The sequence below is a fragment of the Myotis daubentonii genome, chromosome 1 (assembly GCF_963259705.1).
Source record: "Myotis daubentonii chromosome 1, mMyoDau2.1, whole genome shotgun sequence".
Taxonomy (NCBI): Eukaryota; Metazoa; Chordata; class Mammalia; order Chiroptera; family Vespertilionidae; genus Myotis; species Myotis daubentonii.
Window position 1 is genome coordinate 25,892,520 of NC_081840.1, and position 17,793 is coordinate 25,910,312.

A 17,793-nucleotide genomic window follows, 5' to 3' on the forward strand; every position below is an offset into this window, starting at 1 on the left:
TGGGTGCCCGACCAGCCCTTTCTTGCCTCTGCCCCTCCTACCACTATCTCTGCAGTCTCCACTTTCAGTCCTCGGGTATCAGGGTTCTCTCCTACAAGTCTTCCACTGATTATTCAGGAAGTTTTTCTGTATTTTAGTTGTAATACCAGTTTGTTCCTGGGAGCATCTCCATGCAGCATCCACTTACTCTGCCGCCATTTTTAATCTCCCCTGCCCTTTATATCTCTTTCATCTGGTTGTTTCTGAGTTACAACCTTTTACAATAAACCAGTGATCTAATAAGTAACATGTCTCTCTGTTCTGGAAGTCGTTCTAGCAAATTAGAACCCAAGGAGGGTGTTATAGGAACTTCTGTTTTATAACCATTTGTTCGGAAGTACAGATAACAACCTGGACTTGCATTTAGCATTCTTAATTGGAAGGGGTCATTAAAACCTCCAATCCCAAAAGAGCGTGGGCTTGTGGCTGGCAGCTGAGTGTGTGTAGGGATGGGGAGGGTGTCTTGTGGGACTGAGCCCTTGCCCTGTGGAACCTGATGCCATCTCAAGGTAGAGGGTGTCAGAATTGAGTTGGATTCTTGGGGACCATGCTGGTATCTGAGAATTGTTTGATGGGGTGTGTGAACACTGTGCACACACACACACACACACACACACACACACACACACACACTGGAGCTGGGTCTCAGAACACCCTCTAAGTCCCTACTCATTTTTCTTCTCCCTTGCAGCAAATTTGAAACAAATTATATAGAATTGACTTCAGAGAGGAAGGGAGAGGGAGAGAGAGATAGAAACATTAATGATGAGAGAGAATCATTGGTTGGCTGCCTCCTGCACACCCCACACTGGGGATCAAGCCCACAACCTGGGCATGTGCCCTGATTGGGAATTGAACCGTGATCTCCTAGTTCATGGTTGGCAAACTGCGGCTCTCGAGCCACATGCGGCTCTTTGGCACCTTGAGTGTGGCTCTTCCTAAGCCTTAGAAGTACCCTAATTAAGTTAATAACAATGTACCTACCTATATAGTTTAAGTTTAAAAAATTTGGCTCTCAAAAGAAATTTCAATTGTTGTACTGTTGATATTTGGCTCTGTTGACTAATGAGTTTGCCGACCACTGTACCTAGGTCAATGCTCAACCCCTGAGCCACACCAGCTGGGCTAAAACAAAACTTTGTGTTTGTAATCAATGTGTCTGAAAAGTTGCTTTACCAAGGGGGTAGGGGAGGTCAGAAACCTGCATTTTAACAACTGTTCAGATGGTTCTTGGACACACTTCACCTTTCGGGTCACTTTTCTAACTAGTCCACATCGAACTCCAACTTGCAAGTGGCCATTTCTTCCCCAGCTGTCTCTAGGGAGACCTATTAGCCAAATTCTTTCACCCCCTGGAGGCCAGCGACTGATAGAGCCCCTGAGTGCATTGCTTCTCCTGGGTATTGACCTCAACACAGGGGTAACAAGTACCTATACCCCGACTCTCAGTCCTGCCGCATGCCCCAAATATAGAGGCTTGAAGTGTGTGCCTTGTATGCAGAGAGGCTCAGCAAATGGTGGCTGTGGTTTTTAGGAAGGCTGCTACCATTTAATAGTTATGTGATTTGGTCATGTTACTCGACCTCAGGTCTTCATCTACAAACAAGGGGATAATGATGTTCCCGCTTCTTAGAGTTTGGACCCATTAGATAAAGCCCACAGGACCACGGGCATCTCACCAAAGGAATCAGGAGGGATTTTCACAGGGTAGGGCTTCTGCTGAATGATTTGGGGAAGGCACGAGGTGGGGAGCGGCGGGGGTGGAGGGGGTGGTGGGGAGGAGCTCGGGATTGAGTGTCGTCATGAAGTAAGGACAGTTTGGCAGCTGTGTTTCTCAGGAATCTTTGTTCACGAGGTAGGAACGAGGCTGTCAAGGGTAAGAAAACAGTAAGGACTCAAAAGGAAAGGGTGGTGCGGCCATGGCCACAGTCTCTTACACACGTTGTTTCAGGTTCTGTTAGAAACTCTAAGTCTGACTCCCACCAGAGCTAGGAGGTGAACTCAGAGCCTTGCGTCCTTACTATAAAGTTAAGCTGAGTGTGCATCCCAAGCCCCTTTCCTAAGCCCTGCACCTCAGCTGGCAATTAAACCTGCTCTGTCATGGTGAGCAGTGTGGTTCAGAACCTCAGGCACAAATGGGAGGTCCATTCTCATGGAAAAGACTTCAGGTAGCAGAGTTTCTCACAGTCCATGGTTTTAGAAAACCCTTCTGGCCCTTTCATTGATGTTACATGGCCCAATTGGGTTTTGTGGTTCGTGGTGTAGAGTGTTCAGTGAGATAATATATGCAAAGTGCCTAGTGCATAATAAGGTCCCAGTAAGTGGCAGCTGCTCTTATTAGTGACTAGAGGCCCAGTGCATGGGATTCGTGCACCAGTAGGAGGTGTGGCCTGCGGGGATCACCCCGCCGTGGGAACACTGCTCATCCAGGTCAGCCAAGCGGCGCTCCCACTGCGGTAGCGCACTGACCACCAGGGGGCAGCTCCTGCATTGAGTATCTACCCCTGGTGGTCAGTGCGCATCATAGCGACTGGTTGACTGGTCGTTCTGGTTGTTCCACCCCTTGGTCACTGGGCTTTTATTATATAGGATTATTCATATTAGCGTTAGTGTTATTCACCGAGGTTTGCTGTAACAGCATTCCTCCCCCTGCTCCATGGCTGCTGCCAGTTCCAAGTTGGACCGTGTTGAATTTAAACCTCAGCCCTCACCAGGCTGCTCCTTAAAGAAGCAGCACAAGCCCCTGGCCCAGGAGTCCCATGTCCTCACACTGCCAGACCGAGCTTCTCTCTTACCCAGCACCCTGCCTTCCTCACCAAAGGGTTCTGGCCCTGCTCCCTCCAGCTTCACTCTGGACTTGGCTTTGTTTTTCATGGACATGCTACCTAAAGCTCCTCGGGGAAGAGAACCTAATTCTGTCAGGAGTCAACTACCTACCGCAACCCTGCTGCTCCAGATCAGGGCCACCTGCCCAAAGTGGCACTTCACACACACACGCACACACACGCGCACACATGCACACACACGCACACGCACGCACACTCACGCACACACATACACACTAACACACAAATATACATAAACACACATATACAACAGAGACATATGTACACATGCATACATGTGTACACATTATCAGATACATATACATGTATGTACACCCATGAATGCGTATGCTCACAAGCACATGCATACACACATATGCACACAGACATGCACACGTACACACACACACAATGCCAAAAGACTCCCCAGGTGCTGTGGGGTGTTTTGTTGCCCTGATAGGACATCCCCACCCTTTCCCACCTGAGGAAGCTGCTTCCGGTCCTCCTCCCGCAGAGCCTGTTTCCATCAGACTGGTTTTTCCAGCTCCACGGCAGCTTTAGGGGCACCTCTTGCTTTAAAACACAGTTGCTTTTAAACAAATGGTTTATTTTTCTACCTTCATCTCATAGGGGGAAAGTAAACAGAGATAACAAGAAGAATCCAAACACCACCATAAGCAGACCCTGTACACCACCACATGCGGGCATCTCCAGGCCTCCTTCCTGTGCACATGCGCTCTTGTCAAAACCAAAGTCAGGACCACCCCGCTGGCAGTATTACAACCTTTTTCTCACTTAGCAAAATATACCCCAAACATATCGGTCAAATAGATTTCGAGGCCATGACTTGAAGCGCCTGCTTATCAGTTATGAATTCAATTAGCAGTGTTACTGAAGCCCGGCGGCCTTTTCTCTTTGCGATGTCTCTTCAACACCAGAAACACAACACCGAGGGCGTGAATCGCGGGCTGTAAGCGTTGAGAAGCGTGTGAGACAGCTGTGCTCTCCCTGCCCGGCCGGAGCCTACCTCGCCCCTCCCTCTGAGCAGGGCAGCTCTTTTTGAAAGAACCCAGCAGAACAGGCCACGATGCCCAGTGCTCCGCCCGCGGTTGCGCGAAGGTAGCCGTGCTTGGTCTGCGGCTCCCAGTGTCTGCAGCTGCAGGGCAGCAGGAGCGGGACCGGCTGCACTGACACCCTCCTGCGCAGACTGCCTTCGACCCTAAGCCTGCAACAGCCTTCCCTGCCAGTGAATAGGGTTTCAACCCCTCGTCTCAAAAAGTATACAAAATTGATAGAATATTGGTGACTGTTGAAGCTTTGTCGAACTCCTTCCTTAATTTTGAGCCTGTCTGAAATTTCCCAGGCAGGTTTTTAATGGGTTCTAGCTTGCCCTCACATTCCAGCTGTGCTGTTCCGCGACCACACCCCGGGCTGGGAGGCTAATGAATACTAGGCTCAGTGCGATGAGTAGCCAGCTTGGAGCGAAGACGAATGAGGACATGTAGGGCAGGCGGCCCGCGCTTACAAAGCGATTGTGGGGTGAGGAGGTGGAGGGGGAGGTGGACGGAGCCGGCTGCTCTGCGCAGCCTTCGGGGCCTCTCCTGGGGGAGCCGCCGGTGCTGGCTTGCTCCTGCCTCTGGCTCAGGCGTAGGGTGCCACCGCCTGTCATTACACCTGGACCCTCTGGGAGGTGCTGCCCGCTGTGCCCACGGGAGGCAGGCCGCGTGTGGGTGGCCGGAGGGTGCACAGTGACGCGGACGGGGTGGAAAGGATTTCCCCAGGGGGCATTTTCCACTTGCTCCTGCCTAAGGCACCCTTCGCCCACCCCAAGTGTATGCTTAATGCGCCACCTGGTGGCTGTATTGCATTGATGCAGTCTCTCTCACGGGAAATGACATAAGGTCACAGATGTCTGTGAATTTCTAAAACATTAGACTCAAGTCCCTGAGAGCGCATGGTTGCAGAGTAACCCAGAGGTGCAGTGAGGGAAGCTTGCAGATGAGACCTGGGGCTGAAGGAGGACCTGGCAGTGAGTTAAGCAAACCTGCAACCTGTGCCGGTTGTGACCCACTGAACTGGAGCAGGACAGGCCAGCAAAGGTGAGACAAACACACAAACACACACACACACAAACAAGGATGGATCATGTACACAGAGAACTAAAACCTCTGCCTACTGGCTTTTTAAGGGTTGTTGTTGTTTCTCTCTTTCTTTTGCTTGCACAGTATTTTAAAACCAGAATAATAAATTTCTAATATCTGGTATAAAATCAAAGTTATCGTGGCTAACAATTAAAACCTAAAAACTTGGCCTGACCGGCGTGCCTCAGTGGTTGAGCACTAACCCATGAGCCAGGAGGTCGAGTTCGATTCCAGGTCAGGGCACATGCCCGGGTTGCGGGCTTGGTCCCCAGTGTGGGACATGCAGGAGGCAGCTGATCAATGATTCTCTCTCATCATTGATGTTTCTATCTCTCTCTCTCCCTCGCCCTTCCTCTCTGAAATAAAAAACAAATACATTTTTAAAAATAATTAATTAATTAATGAAAACCTAAAAAGATGAGCTACATTAGTAATCGAATGTCCTTCAACTGGTGAATGAATAAACCAATGATATATCCATTCAGTGGATACTATTTAGTGATTTAAAAATGACTTACTGATCCGAGTAACAACATGGATGAAAATCAAATGCATTATGCTAAGTAAAGGAAGCCAAACTCAAAAGCTACATAATGGATGATACTAGAAACCCAGTGCATGAATTCATGCACGAGCGGGTTCCCTCGGGACGGCCTGTGGGGATCAGGCCCCAGCTTGTGCCCCCTGCCTCACAGCTCCACAGTCCCACCTGGCACCCCACTGTGGCCTGGTGCCACCCCCCTCACCTGCTCCACCATCCCGCCTGCAGGGCGATCAATTCAGGTCGGGCCCCCACTCAGCTCCCTCAGCACCTGGGAGCCAGGTGGCGGCCCTGCCGGCACCCGCCCCCCCCCCCCCCCCCCCCGGTGCTGCCTCTGGTTGCCGTCTGCAGGGCAATTGATGGGACAATCATCGGGCCTCCTGTTCGCACCCACCTGGGCCTGGCACCACCTGCTCACCTGCTCCACCATCCTGCAGCGGTTCTGCTCTCGTCGCGGCCCATCAGGGCCAGCAGTGCCTCCACTGTTGCCCGCTGCCAGCGCTGCATTGCCGACACCTGCTATGTTCCAAGCCACCCCCTGATGGTTAGTGCATGTCCTAGCGAGCGGTCAAACTCCAGCCAAACTTCCGGTAGAACTCCCAAGAGGACAATTTGCGTATAAGGCTTTTATTATATAGGGTGACATTCTGTAAAATGCAAAACTATAAAGACAGAAAAAAAACAGTGGTTGTCAGGGGCTGGCTTTGAGGAGGGGTTGGCTACAGGAATACAAAGGAGTTGGGGGCGGGGGTGGTGATGAAATGGTTGGTCATGGTCTTGCACAGGCTACATGATCAACCTACATGATTATATGTGTCAAAACTAAAAACCTCAAAGGGTGAATTTTACTATATGTAAATTACATGTTAATAAACCTGACCAAACTAGTGAAACAGATAAACTCTGGTAGGAGTGATAAAGAAAAAAGAGAAAGTCACACAAGTAAAGAACTTTAAAGCTTGAGAAATATAAAAGAAGATAAGATTCAATTTTCAAAAAATCAAAACAATATCTTGAACCACTTTATACAAATGAATTTGAAAAATATATTAAAATAGATAACTTAATAGAAAAAAATCATCGAAATTATCTCAATAAAATGAAAAAAAATAACTAAATCAATAATCATTCAGGAAGTTTCACTGGTAATCAAAAGTCTCTCCCACCAAAAGACACCAGGCACATATGGTTTTATAGGTCAGTTTTATCCAAATGTTAAGAAAGTAATAAATTTTATATCCTACAAACTCTTTTAGACAATTAAAGAGGGGAGCTACATGTTTCATTTTATGGGGTTCACATAGCTCTGATAAGCAAACAAGGACAAGAAAAGAAAATTATAGACCATATTCACTTATGAACATAAGCGCATACATTAAAAATAGCAGTGTAGCCCTAGCCGGTTTGGCAGGGTCCTAGGTTCAATTCTGGTCAAGGCACATGCCCGGGTTGCAGGCTTGATCCCCAGTGCGGGGTGTGCAGGAGGCAGCCAATCAATGATTCTCCCTCATCATTGATGTTTCTACCTCTCTCCCTCTCTCTTCCTCCCTGAAATCAATAAAAATCTTTTTAAAAGAATAGCAGTATATTTTAAAACACACAAGCACACATGCCCACACGCTCTGATAACCAGGTAGAGTTTAGCAAGGATACAAAGATGGTTTCATAGCAATAAATTCTATCGATATTCAGTAGCAAAATACACTACATAGGTGCAGAAAAGCACTTGCTAAAATCAAACACTGGTTCATTGTTAACAACAGTCAGCAAACTAGAAATTAAAAGACAGTTTCTTAACCACACTGATGCCCACAGTCAAAGACTGTGTGGGACACGGCTATAGTCACACAGATCCTGTCCCTGGTACTTGTTGCCACGATCGAGATTACACACCTTGGTGAGAAGATGCGATCAGGGGCTTGTGTTAAGTATCTGGGGAAGTCTCAAGGCAGCCTGGTTTTATTCTAGCTGCTGCCAGAACGTGAGGGAAGTTCTGTGATTGGATCTTTTTGTTTTTATCCAGGAGCCTGCTGGTCTCCCTGGCCCCTGCCTGCTGCACAGCCTGCACCTTTAAAACCTCCCGGGACCATAGTCAAAGCCATGGGAATGGCCCCCAAAGCCACTCATCAGAGTCAGAGTCTCCAGGGCGTCCCTGGCCCTTGGCAGCACCTCCCCACCCATATACCCTTTTGAAACCACACTGAACTCGCCCCAACGTCGAAGCCCCTTTCACAGGCCCAGGCCAACGTTCACACTTTTAGCTCAGCCTGGAAAGCCCTCCCCCTTGCCATCCCTGTGCTGCCTGGCAAACTCCAGCTGCTACAGACCCGGCTCCAATGTCACTTGCTCTTGCACAGGCTCCAGCCAACTGCCCTTTCCCTGTGTCATCTCCCTCCTCGTCATTCCTGCAGCTTTGTTTCCTCTCCCCTGCCCTTCCTGGGTCCTTCCTCCCTGCTAAAATGAAATGCCGAGTCTCTGGGCTGCCTTGCTGGGTGCTGAGGAATCCAGGGTGAACAGGAGGCCACACATCAGGGACAGAACTATTAAGGTGCCGCACGTGAGAACCTCAAGGACAGACCAGTGTCATGAATTCAGCCCCGCAGGCCCAGCCCAGCACAGGCCTGGCACTTTGCCGGTGCTCGGGGCACATCTGTGAGATGAAAGGAATCTGTTGTGTGTGTCCCCGACAAGTTGTAACCCCCAGTACCTGTGGGTGTGACCTCATTTGGAACCAGGTCTTTGCAGATGTAATCAAGTTAAGGCGAGGTCGTCCTGGATTGGACAGATCTTCACCTGGTGACTGGTGTCCTTGTAAGTGGAGTGAAATTTGGACACAGACACACATGGAAGACACCATGGCAGACGGAGGCAGAGATTGGACTGATGCGTATAAGCCAACAAGCGACTGTGGCCACCAGAGGCGGCCCCCACTGACACCTTAATTTGGACTTGTAGCCTCCAGAACTGTGAGAGAACGACTTTCTGGGGCTTTGAGCCACCTAGTTAGCGGGCAATTTGTTACGGCAACCCTAGAAATGAATACAGTGTCCAAGGGTCACTGATTCCTGGGTCACATTTCTACCAGGCCCCAACCCAGGGGGCGGAAGCTGCCCCAAACTCCACTGCAGGCCGCTCTCAACTTCCTTCCCACCGCCTGGACTGAGCCTCCCCTTCCCTGACCAGCAGGGGACCACGCCTCCTCCGACACTAGGCGGCGCCAGCAGGCCGCGCCATCCTGCTCCGGCTCCAGCGTTGGCAAAAGGGACTGAGCATGGAGAGTCACCCATAGGCGGAGCTCCCAAATCCAGGAACTGCTTTAAGATCTCAGTGAAGTGGTTCTGTCTGTCTGAGAGAGGAAATCGGATTCTCTCCCCTGCAGACTGTCCTGCCTCCAATCCCTGTTCACCCTTGGCAGCCTCAGAGCTTGAGCTGCTGGGGGAGAAGTCAGAGGCCCATGACGGCCTCCCAGGTGCAGCCCGCACAGGCTGGCTGTGCTTTGGGCCGTCCCGTTCCCCTTCGGAGCGCTCTGCCCTGGAAGTCCAGCCATTCTACTTTCACCCCAGATGCGATTCCCAGAAACAGGCTTTGGTGCTCCCATTGGTTGGGTGTGCCGGGCCCTCAGTCCCACACTCCTCCCTGATTCTTTAGCTTCTTTTCAAATTGCGATGAATAACTGGTACACATAGGACATTTCACACATAAGCAAGGACATCTGTAAGAAAGGCATTTCTAATTTTGGCAGGTCTTAATACAATTATATATTAGGCTGAAATTGCCTATATGTGACCTTTTTTATTAACCTGCACAAAATGGCCATTTCATGTGATTCATGGTTTTGTGTGTTGGTACTTTTGTTCCTATAGGTCTCTAGCCTAAAATGCCCTCCGGTTCCCACTTCTCACCCCACAGATCCTTCTTCACTCACTTCCCAAGTCATGCTGGCACTCACTGGAGCTTTTCTTTTTGTAAAATTCTGCCTTAAGTTTTAGGCAGAGGTTTAATCTCCTGCATACTCACTGAGGGCAAAGGCTGAGTCTTATCTGTGGCTGTGCCCTGGACCTAGTACACGGCTTTGTATAAATCCTAAAAAGAAAAACTGTGGTCTTGTTGAATGAATTTGCAAATGAATGAGTGAAGAAGCAATTGCAGTGCGAGAGGGAGTGGTCATCCCACAGAGAGGCTATGGCACCAAAAGTTTCTACATTTCCTTGGAGCACAGAGGCTTAAGGGTCTCACGAGACCACCCAGAAGCCACAGCAGCCCCTGTGCTTAGTGTGTTTGGGTTGTGCCTACACACACACACACACACACACACACACACACATGTTCAGCCCCAGCCAGCAGGCTCCACCTCCAAACAGGCCGCCTCTGCTGGGGAAGCCCACACTTGCTAAACCCTCTGTGCTGCCTGCCAAGTTGAGAATCATTTCCTGCCCGGGTCTCAGACAGTTCACGCTGCCCCAGATGGTCTGCTCAGGAAAATTCCCATGTTGTGAAATTTCCTTCTCTGGGGACCCTGGGTGTCATGGGAAATAGGAAATGCTGGACAGCTATTCACCTCTCGGTGTGGGATGGGACCGTCCCCAAGCCCTGCAAAGCCTGCAATGCTCCTCCACCAGGGAGCTTGGAGGAGGGACCAGGGCTGCCCTGGGAATGTGCCACTTCTTGCCCCAGGTTCAGATTAATTCCTTGCCTCAGGAACTTAAAATGAAATTATATTATATGTCAAAACTGTGATGCCCCCTCTAAATTAAATAAGCCATGTGTTTTATATATTCCATATTCCAATAGCCCATAAGTAATTCAGAGAGGAAATCACAGTTCGGACTTTTCCTCTCAAACATGGATATCTTGGCCTTCAAACTTGGACAGTTTCCAATGCATTTTTGTTATAAAGAGTTAAGCAAACATATATTTTAAAAATTAATAAAACAAATGTGAATCAAAACAATATCATTTTCTTTTGACTGGTATATTTTTTAAATTGATAATTGCCAATGCTGGTGAGGTTGTGGGAAAATGAACACTGCCAATGAAAATATAATTTGGGATAACTTTCATTGTGGGCAATTTGAGGTATATCAAAAGCCCCTAAAATGTGCATTTCTCTTGATCCAGCAATTTTCTTTCCAGCAATTTATCCTAAGAAAATAATCTAAAGTGCTATCAAACCATTGGTCATAAGAGTTAAAAAAAAAAATGGCAACCTGAAAGTCCAAATTTCCAATATGATAGAAAATTTTGCAGCCTTTAAAGTGATGTAGATGAATGTTTTATGGGCTAATAGACTGTATATTTAAAAAAAAATACTATTAAAAAGGGATCCATTCAAAGAGGAAAATACAGGCATAGAAAAAAGAACAACATTGCCAGTAGGAGGTGGTGTTATGGATAATTTTAATTTTCTTTCTACTGAGATAAAAAAGAAAGTATTACTTTGGCATATTTAAACATTTTTTAAAAATAATTTTTATTAATTGCAGATAAGGGAGAGGGAAAGAAAAATAGAAACATTAATGATGAGAATCATCGATCGGCTGCCTCCTGCACACTGGGGATCAAGCCCACAACCCAGGCATGTGCCCTGACCAGGAATTGAACCATGACCTCCTGGTTCATAGGTCAATGCTCAACCACTGAGCACTGGCCGGGCTAAAGGTATTTTTAAATATTCTGAGAAAGACGCTGAGAGCTTGTTACTACTTTTGTTGCTGTCTAGGGGTTTCAACTTTCCAAACTGTGAGATGGGATTCCGCAGCAGGGCAGGAATTCCTTCTCTCTCCTCCCATCCACTTTTCTCAACGTGAGGCAACCACTTAGCAGACAGCCCTTCCCCAGCAGCCCTGCAGGTTCTGTGGGCTTTGTTATCGTTGTCCCCACCCACCACCTGCCATCAAAAGACAACAATCCCAGCGTTGACCCCATGTTGACAGGTCTCCCTTCCACAGCATTCCTTACCTGATGGGACCTGTTTCTGCCCATTTTCTACCTGAAGCTCGTTGGTTAGAACAGTCTGTAAAGGCAGAAAGGAGGCGGTGAGGCCTTTGAGAGGCAGGCAGCGTCTGATGGGGTAGGGGTGGGAGTCATTTTAGAACTACCTGGGTTTGAATTAAATCCTGGCTCCACCTTGGGCAAGTTAATGCAGGTCTTCATGCCTCGGCTTTTATGTGGCCTGGGGCAGGTGATAATGGCGCCTGCGTTGTTAGTTGCTGTGTGGATTCCACACTATAGGCTTCCAACTGTGCCTGGCACATGTAAGTGGTTTTTAAGTACCAGCTATTATCACCGTTTTAAGAGTTGGTAAACTGCTCTTCCCTTCACCTTCCTTGCAACGGCAATTATGTTGGCGTGGAGCCTCCTGAGGACTGGTGCCACTGAGATTAAGGCTAAACTGTTTTCCCACCCAACACTGCGAGGTAGGAAAACCAGTCACCCTGACCGTTACACCCAGAGCACGTGTCAGCACAGCCGAAGTGCCCAGTGCCTCCCTCCACTCACACCCTTACCACCTGCCGTGAGGGCTCCTTGCTGTCAGCCTGCCTCCCTGGCAATGACCTCTTCACCTCTGCGTGCTCCGCCTCTTCACTTCTTAGATCTCCAACATTCCCTCTCCCACCCGGGTCTTCCATCTCTCCATCTCAGAGGATTGCTTCTTCCCCCACAGACCTACAATTCTTCCATGGTCTCCAGGTACGGTTTGCTGCATCCCCCTGAAGGCTCTCTTCCTAAGACCTGGAGAGAGCTTCCCCACTTCCCCCAAACGCTGAGTTTAGTGAGTCAATCCGCTCCTTACACCTGTCAGCACTGCCCCTTGCCCTTAGGATAAAGGGAAGCTTCCCAGGTGGCTGGAGAGGCCCTGCCTCCACCACCTAGCCTCTGCCCTCTCCCTCAGCCCTGCCGTGCAGCAGCACTAGAGTCCTTTTAGTTTCTCAAACTGGCTGTGCTTTCTGCTGCCTTTGCACCCACACACGTAGTGTTTTGCCCCTTAGCCTCGCTGTACTGGCCCTCACATCTCAGCTTAAATGCCAGTTTGTCCAAAAAGAGCTTTGCCTACGCTCCCTTACACTTCCCCGATCACACTGTCGTCAGGCACCGTTGTAACTGCCTGCCTTCCCAGCACATTAGAAATCCATGCAGGTCTTGCTCACTGCCCAATCCCAGCATGAAAACGGTAGCTGGCACACTGAGAGCGTTTTTAAAGAGAAAAATGTATCCCACTTATTTTTGTGGTCTCTCTTCCTTGTGGCATGGACCACCTCCCTGTCCTATCTCCATCTCCTGCAAGGCACCTCTCCCCAGACCTGGTCCTTCATCCCTTCACGAGCTCCTACCCACACACAATCTTTTCAACCTAGGGTTTCTATAAAAACTTTACGGAAGGATCACATCTCTCACAACTGCCTCATAAGAACTTTTTTTATTATTTAGAAATGCAGTTATATACATAGAATTAAAATTAAATTAAACTTTGTACAAATATTAAAATACTATCTTCACACCCACTGCAATGTACAGGATACCAAAAAATATATATAAAATAAAGCAAACCCAAACTGACTGACATCCTGCACATAGTCAATGATGCAAGTGTTGTTTTAAACCATTATGTGAGTACCATTCTGCAAGTTTCCATAGTGGTGTGATAAGCCAGGGCAGGGTGTGGTAGGCGGCCACACAATCCTCGTCCATCTCTCCTCCCTGCTTGGCAATCCAAGTGCTCTGCCCCTGCACCCTCTCCAGAGAGCTCTGCTGCCTGGCGCAGGGTTTAACTTTGAGGTTTCATTCAAAATTCTACTAGGTTTTCAACTGGAGATTACGAGTTTTCCAGCAAAGCTGAGCCTGCCAAGCAAAGTCCCTCTGAGCTCTTCACTGATCATCGGTAATGTCTGTCCCTATGCTGAGCCCCAGGAGGCCCCAAGAGAAGCTCCCAGCCAGCACATCTGGGGTTCAGCTGGAAAGCCTGCATACCACTTCCCTTCTGGTCCTTTATTCTCTTTTGGCGGGGGTGGGATGTGTGTGTGTGTTGGGGGAAGCAAGGATGTAGAAATGTTTGCAGCATATTCTGCTCTTGATGTAAGCATGTAATCTGGGAATGGAAGTGACATGGTCACGGGGGAAGCAAGTGGTCTGAGCGCTCAGCTGAGACTGGGAGGGAGAGGCTGAGTGCTATTGTCCCTGTGCCACCACTAACGAACGAGGCAGGAAGAAGATACCTTTGTCAGTCTTGCCATTCCACAGAACTTGGGGGGAAGGCAGGATGAATGGGGAAGATAACATTAGTTCCAGTTTTATTTGCAAATGGAGTGTTAGAACACACACTGAAATGCCTTATAACCCAAAAGAACTCACAATTGGCCAGGACTCAGCCCATTTCACAGTTCACGCTGAGTGAAATGGGAACACAGCACACAAAATCCAGAAATGGCAAAAGATAGAGCCTACTTGCTAAACTAAGGCATGGAAAGGGATGGAAATATTTGTGATCTTCACCAAAGACTGGCCCTTGTAAGTCACTGGAATATAACTGCAAGTTGACAGGACATGAAACCTGCATTGAGTTATTAGCTCATGTGTGCAAAAAATACCTTTTCAAATGAAGTCCTTTGGTGCTGACCACTCTCCTGGAGAAGCCCTCTGTGGACTCCCCTAGAGGTGAGCCCAGAAAAGCCAGGCTATGGACGGCTCTCCCACCTGCTCCAGGCTCCTCTGACAGCCTCCTTCCTGGCAGCTATAAAGTCCCTAATCCCTTGCAAGGGACAAAAACCCAGAAGCTCCTGGACAGTAGCAAATGGTCGATGGCAAGAAACTGCTCCAGGCAAAGAGAACGAACAGCTGTCATGGATGCCAGCAGGATGAAGCCTGGTTCCTGCACCCACAGGCCCAGAAGTGGGCCTCATCCATGTCAGTGACAAGCGAGTGAGGGGGGGAAGTGAAGAGGAGAGGTGGGGCCAAAACAGGAGGCTCCCATTTACCCTTCTTTCCTTCCTGCCGGCACACAAGTCTGGGTCTGTGCCCCCAGGACAGGGTTGATGGCGGCTGGCTGGAAGAACGCTGCAGAAGGAAGGCTTTTCATTTTTCCAAGGCCTGAGCCAGTAACCTATGGGGCTGAATAATCCCAAAACAAAAAGTGCAATCTCTTAGGGGAGGGAAAATGCCAGAGTGCGCTATAAAAAAAGAGTAAGATCTCTCATTAAAAGAAAAAACTCAGCTAGAATTCAGGTTTTGGATGACTGGGAATAAATCAGCAGGCTCAGCAGACTCCAAATCCCACACCATGTGCCCTGCTTTCTTTTTTGGAGGAAGACAAGGGCACCCCTGCGGGGAAAGAGCCCAGGCATAGGGAGGCAGCTGGGTCATGAGGGACCCACCATCCAGATAGCCCCAGAGCCCATGACTGCTGGCAGGCACTCTTCTGGAAATGGCCTCTTTTGAGGCTAAGGACAGCCCCCTGGTACATTTCATCTCCCTCAAAGGCTCTGACCTCTAGTTCTGGCATCTTTGACAACCTGTTCCATGCCTCACCATGCTGGCCTGGGCTTCAGGCACAGAATTCTCAGGCTCCTGGGTGGGAGAGGGGGAGGAGGAGTGGCTAACAGGCACAGCAGGCACTGCCCTTACCCTGAGAGAAAGGAAGACAAGAGAGACAGAAAGAGGCCAGGAATGAGCGGGTAGTAAAGTGCGTGTGTGAGTGGAGGCAGGAGGCTGAGAGGAGGCCATTTCCCTAATCTTCCCGGCCACCCACTCCTGGAGCTACCCTGCTTGGTCAGGTACTGAAAATATATCGGGCTCTTTATTACTTTACCACCCGAGAGGCTCAGGGAAGGAGCGGAGGGGCAGCATGGGGTGGAGGTTGGGGGGAAGTTCCCCAGCCCCAATGTTTCAGAAACAAAAGTAAATGCCACGTTTTTTAAAGATGGAAGCAGCCTGCCTGAGCTTTGCCACCCCAGCCTTGTCAGCATTCACAACGTGACTAAGGGAGAGCCGAGAGCCGGAGAAGCATCTGGAGCACAGAGCCCACTCCTTCAACACCAGGGCCAGGAGCCAGGCTGCTCTGCAACCCTTCACCCACAGGCAGCCCAAAAGGGTGTGTGGGGTGAGGACTGACTCTCAGCCCCTCCCCCTTGCCCAAAAAGACCAGGGAGTCATCTGTCAGCTGTGAGCAGGAAGGGACAGCAGGGGAGAGCAAGAATAAGAAAAGCAGCAGTGCAGCAAGCAGCAGGACACTTCCTGGACCAGTTACTAAGGCACGTGACTGTGGTGAGGAGGACCCTCAGGACTGGGGCTGGAGCTGCCTGCAGCTGTCTGGGGACTTAGTCTGTGCCTCTCAGGTGCCCCTCCGTCACCACAAACCCAGAACGGGCAACTTGCCCTGTCTGTCAGTGAGCAGATGGGCAGTCCATGGCATCACAGCGAGCTCCTGTCCCAGGAATGATTCCCCTCAGAACTCTGTGGGCAGCAAGGTAGCAGGAGCTGCCGCATAAACCCCAGGTGGCAGCATGCAACTTCCCCTTATACTCCAGAAAAAGAAAAGCGGAGACCAGGAAGCCACGCTGAAGTAGGAGGCGAGAACTTGCCTATTATGAAGACAACCATTATCAGCCACCTTCCTGCCCTCCCCTGGGATCCCCTGGAAGCTCAACACAGCAGGGCCAGGAGCTGGCACCTCTGAGCTGGACAGCCGGTGCTTGGTCAGCTTTGGCAGATTTTCCACATCCTCCGTCCCCAGCCAAGAAAACGTGCCACCAGGTGTCAACCAAGGGCAGGCCCAAGGACCCACACTCTTGCTCCAGTTAGTCCCTCTTGTCTCCCCAGCTCCCACTCTCGGATCTGCTCCTGATAAGCCCTCAAAGGAAACAAGCCAGACCCAGGCCCACCCCTTGTGTGGCAGGGGGCAGCAGTGCAGACACTAAGGCTTGTAGGACAGCAACAGGCCTGCGTGACAGGGAACCTGGACAGGGTGGGGGGAAGGCACAAGTAAACACAGCGGTTCTCTGGCCCATGTGGGCTGGTTGGGGCGGCCACCAAAGAATTGGCTGGAGAGCTCCCAGAGGCCCAGGGAAAGGAAGGGTTCAGTCCGGCACATTCAAACATGTTCCCGACACAGATGGGAAGGCTGGACCAGGCAAAAAGCCAGTTCCTCCAGCTGTCAAGCAGGCAGATGGCAAGAATCTTCCTTGAGTTTCCAGCAAGGTGGGCCTGCATGCCCTCAGAGATCCACAGGTGGCAGCTCAGCTAGCCGGGCAGGGTGCTCAAACCCACAGGGAGAGGGAAGAAGGGCAGAGAGGACCATTGCAGAGGAGAGAGGCCGGTGGCAAACCTCATGCTTCTTTCAACAGCGGGATATCTAAGGGAAGAGAAGGAAGCACAGTGGTTACCCCATGTGGGTCTCTGCAGCACACCAGATCCCACTGTAGGGGCCCTTAATTTAAAGAAATAAAATGCACTACTCATACTCCTCTGGGTAGTCTAAATCCCTCCCCCCGCCTCTTTTTTTAGCACTTTTTGCTCATCTCTCCCCCTGGCTATGTGATAACATCTGAATGTTCAGACTGGTATTCAAACCCCTTCTGATTTCACCAACCTGAACCCTCCTCTGCCTTAACTGCTTGCCTGGTTGCTTCTCTTTCTGTCCTACTCTCGCCCTGTGGATAGTACTGAGCTCTGTTCAAGTCCCCTCTCCTCCTTAATGTCATTGTCCAGCTGTGTGACAGTGAATAACTGACGCCTCAGGTCCTGACTTCCTACGGTGCCGTCAGTCCCAGACAGCTTGGGCATGGCCTGCAACAAACTCGATGACCTATGTGTTTTGTTTTCTGAACCCCTCATTTTGGCATGGACTCTAGGATTCTTGGTTCCACTATTTTTTGAGGATAAGCCCCATCTTCCCAGGTGACTGACAATCCAAGCAGGCAAAGAGAATGTTTTCTATTTCTTTGTATCAACCCTGAAACCGAACCTGGCACTAGGCACAAGATGGACTCTCAGAATGCTTGTTTGGTACATGGAACAAAGCGGGTAGCAAGAAGGGAAGTGCTGGCACCATCTTGGCTCCTTAGGAAGGGCAAGGGCTGAGATTTGCACTTGGACATTTGTCACTCTGTGTGGACACACAGTATATGTGCACTTGGACAGACAGTAAGTGTGGCTGGCTGCCCATAGGGTCAATGGTTTCCACCTTTAAACCTTGGTCAACAATTTAGTTGACCTTTCCTAGCTCTATATCCTAAAGAAGGAAGGCATGTTGCTA

General features: G+C 49.6%; 1 protein-coding gene and 1 long non-coding RNA gene across 4 annotated transcripts in view; one reads left to right on the forward strand and one right to left on the reverse strand.

Annotated features, from left to right (window-relative positions):
- The first annotated feature begins 3,212 nt into the window (after positions 1 to 3,212).
- LOC132232682 (uncharacterized) lies at positions 3,213 to 13,555 on the forward strand. The gene is made up of 2 exons (XR_009452464.1): positions 3,213 to 4,963; positions 5,898 to 13,555. It is a non-coding gene; the product is annotated as an uncharacterized LOC132232682 (long non-coding RNA).
- SUSD6 (sushi domain containing 6) overlaps positions 12,945 to 17,793 on the reverse strand; it is a 105,303-nt gene continuing 100,454 nt past the window's right edge. For 2 of the 3 annotated variants that reach the window (XM_059692086.1, XM_059692098.1), the window contains one exon: positions 12,945 to 16,890. In XM_059692086.1, coding sequence (XP_059548069.1) covers positions 16,865 to 16,890 — 26 coding nt within the window. In that variant the 3' untranslated portion in view covers positions 12,945 to 16,864. The remainder of the gene's footprint in view (positions 16,891 to 17,793) is intronic. The other variant, XR_009452455.1, reaches the window with a different exon arrangement.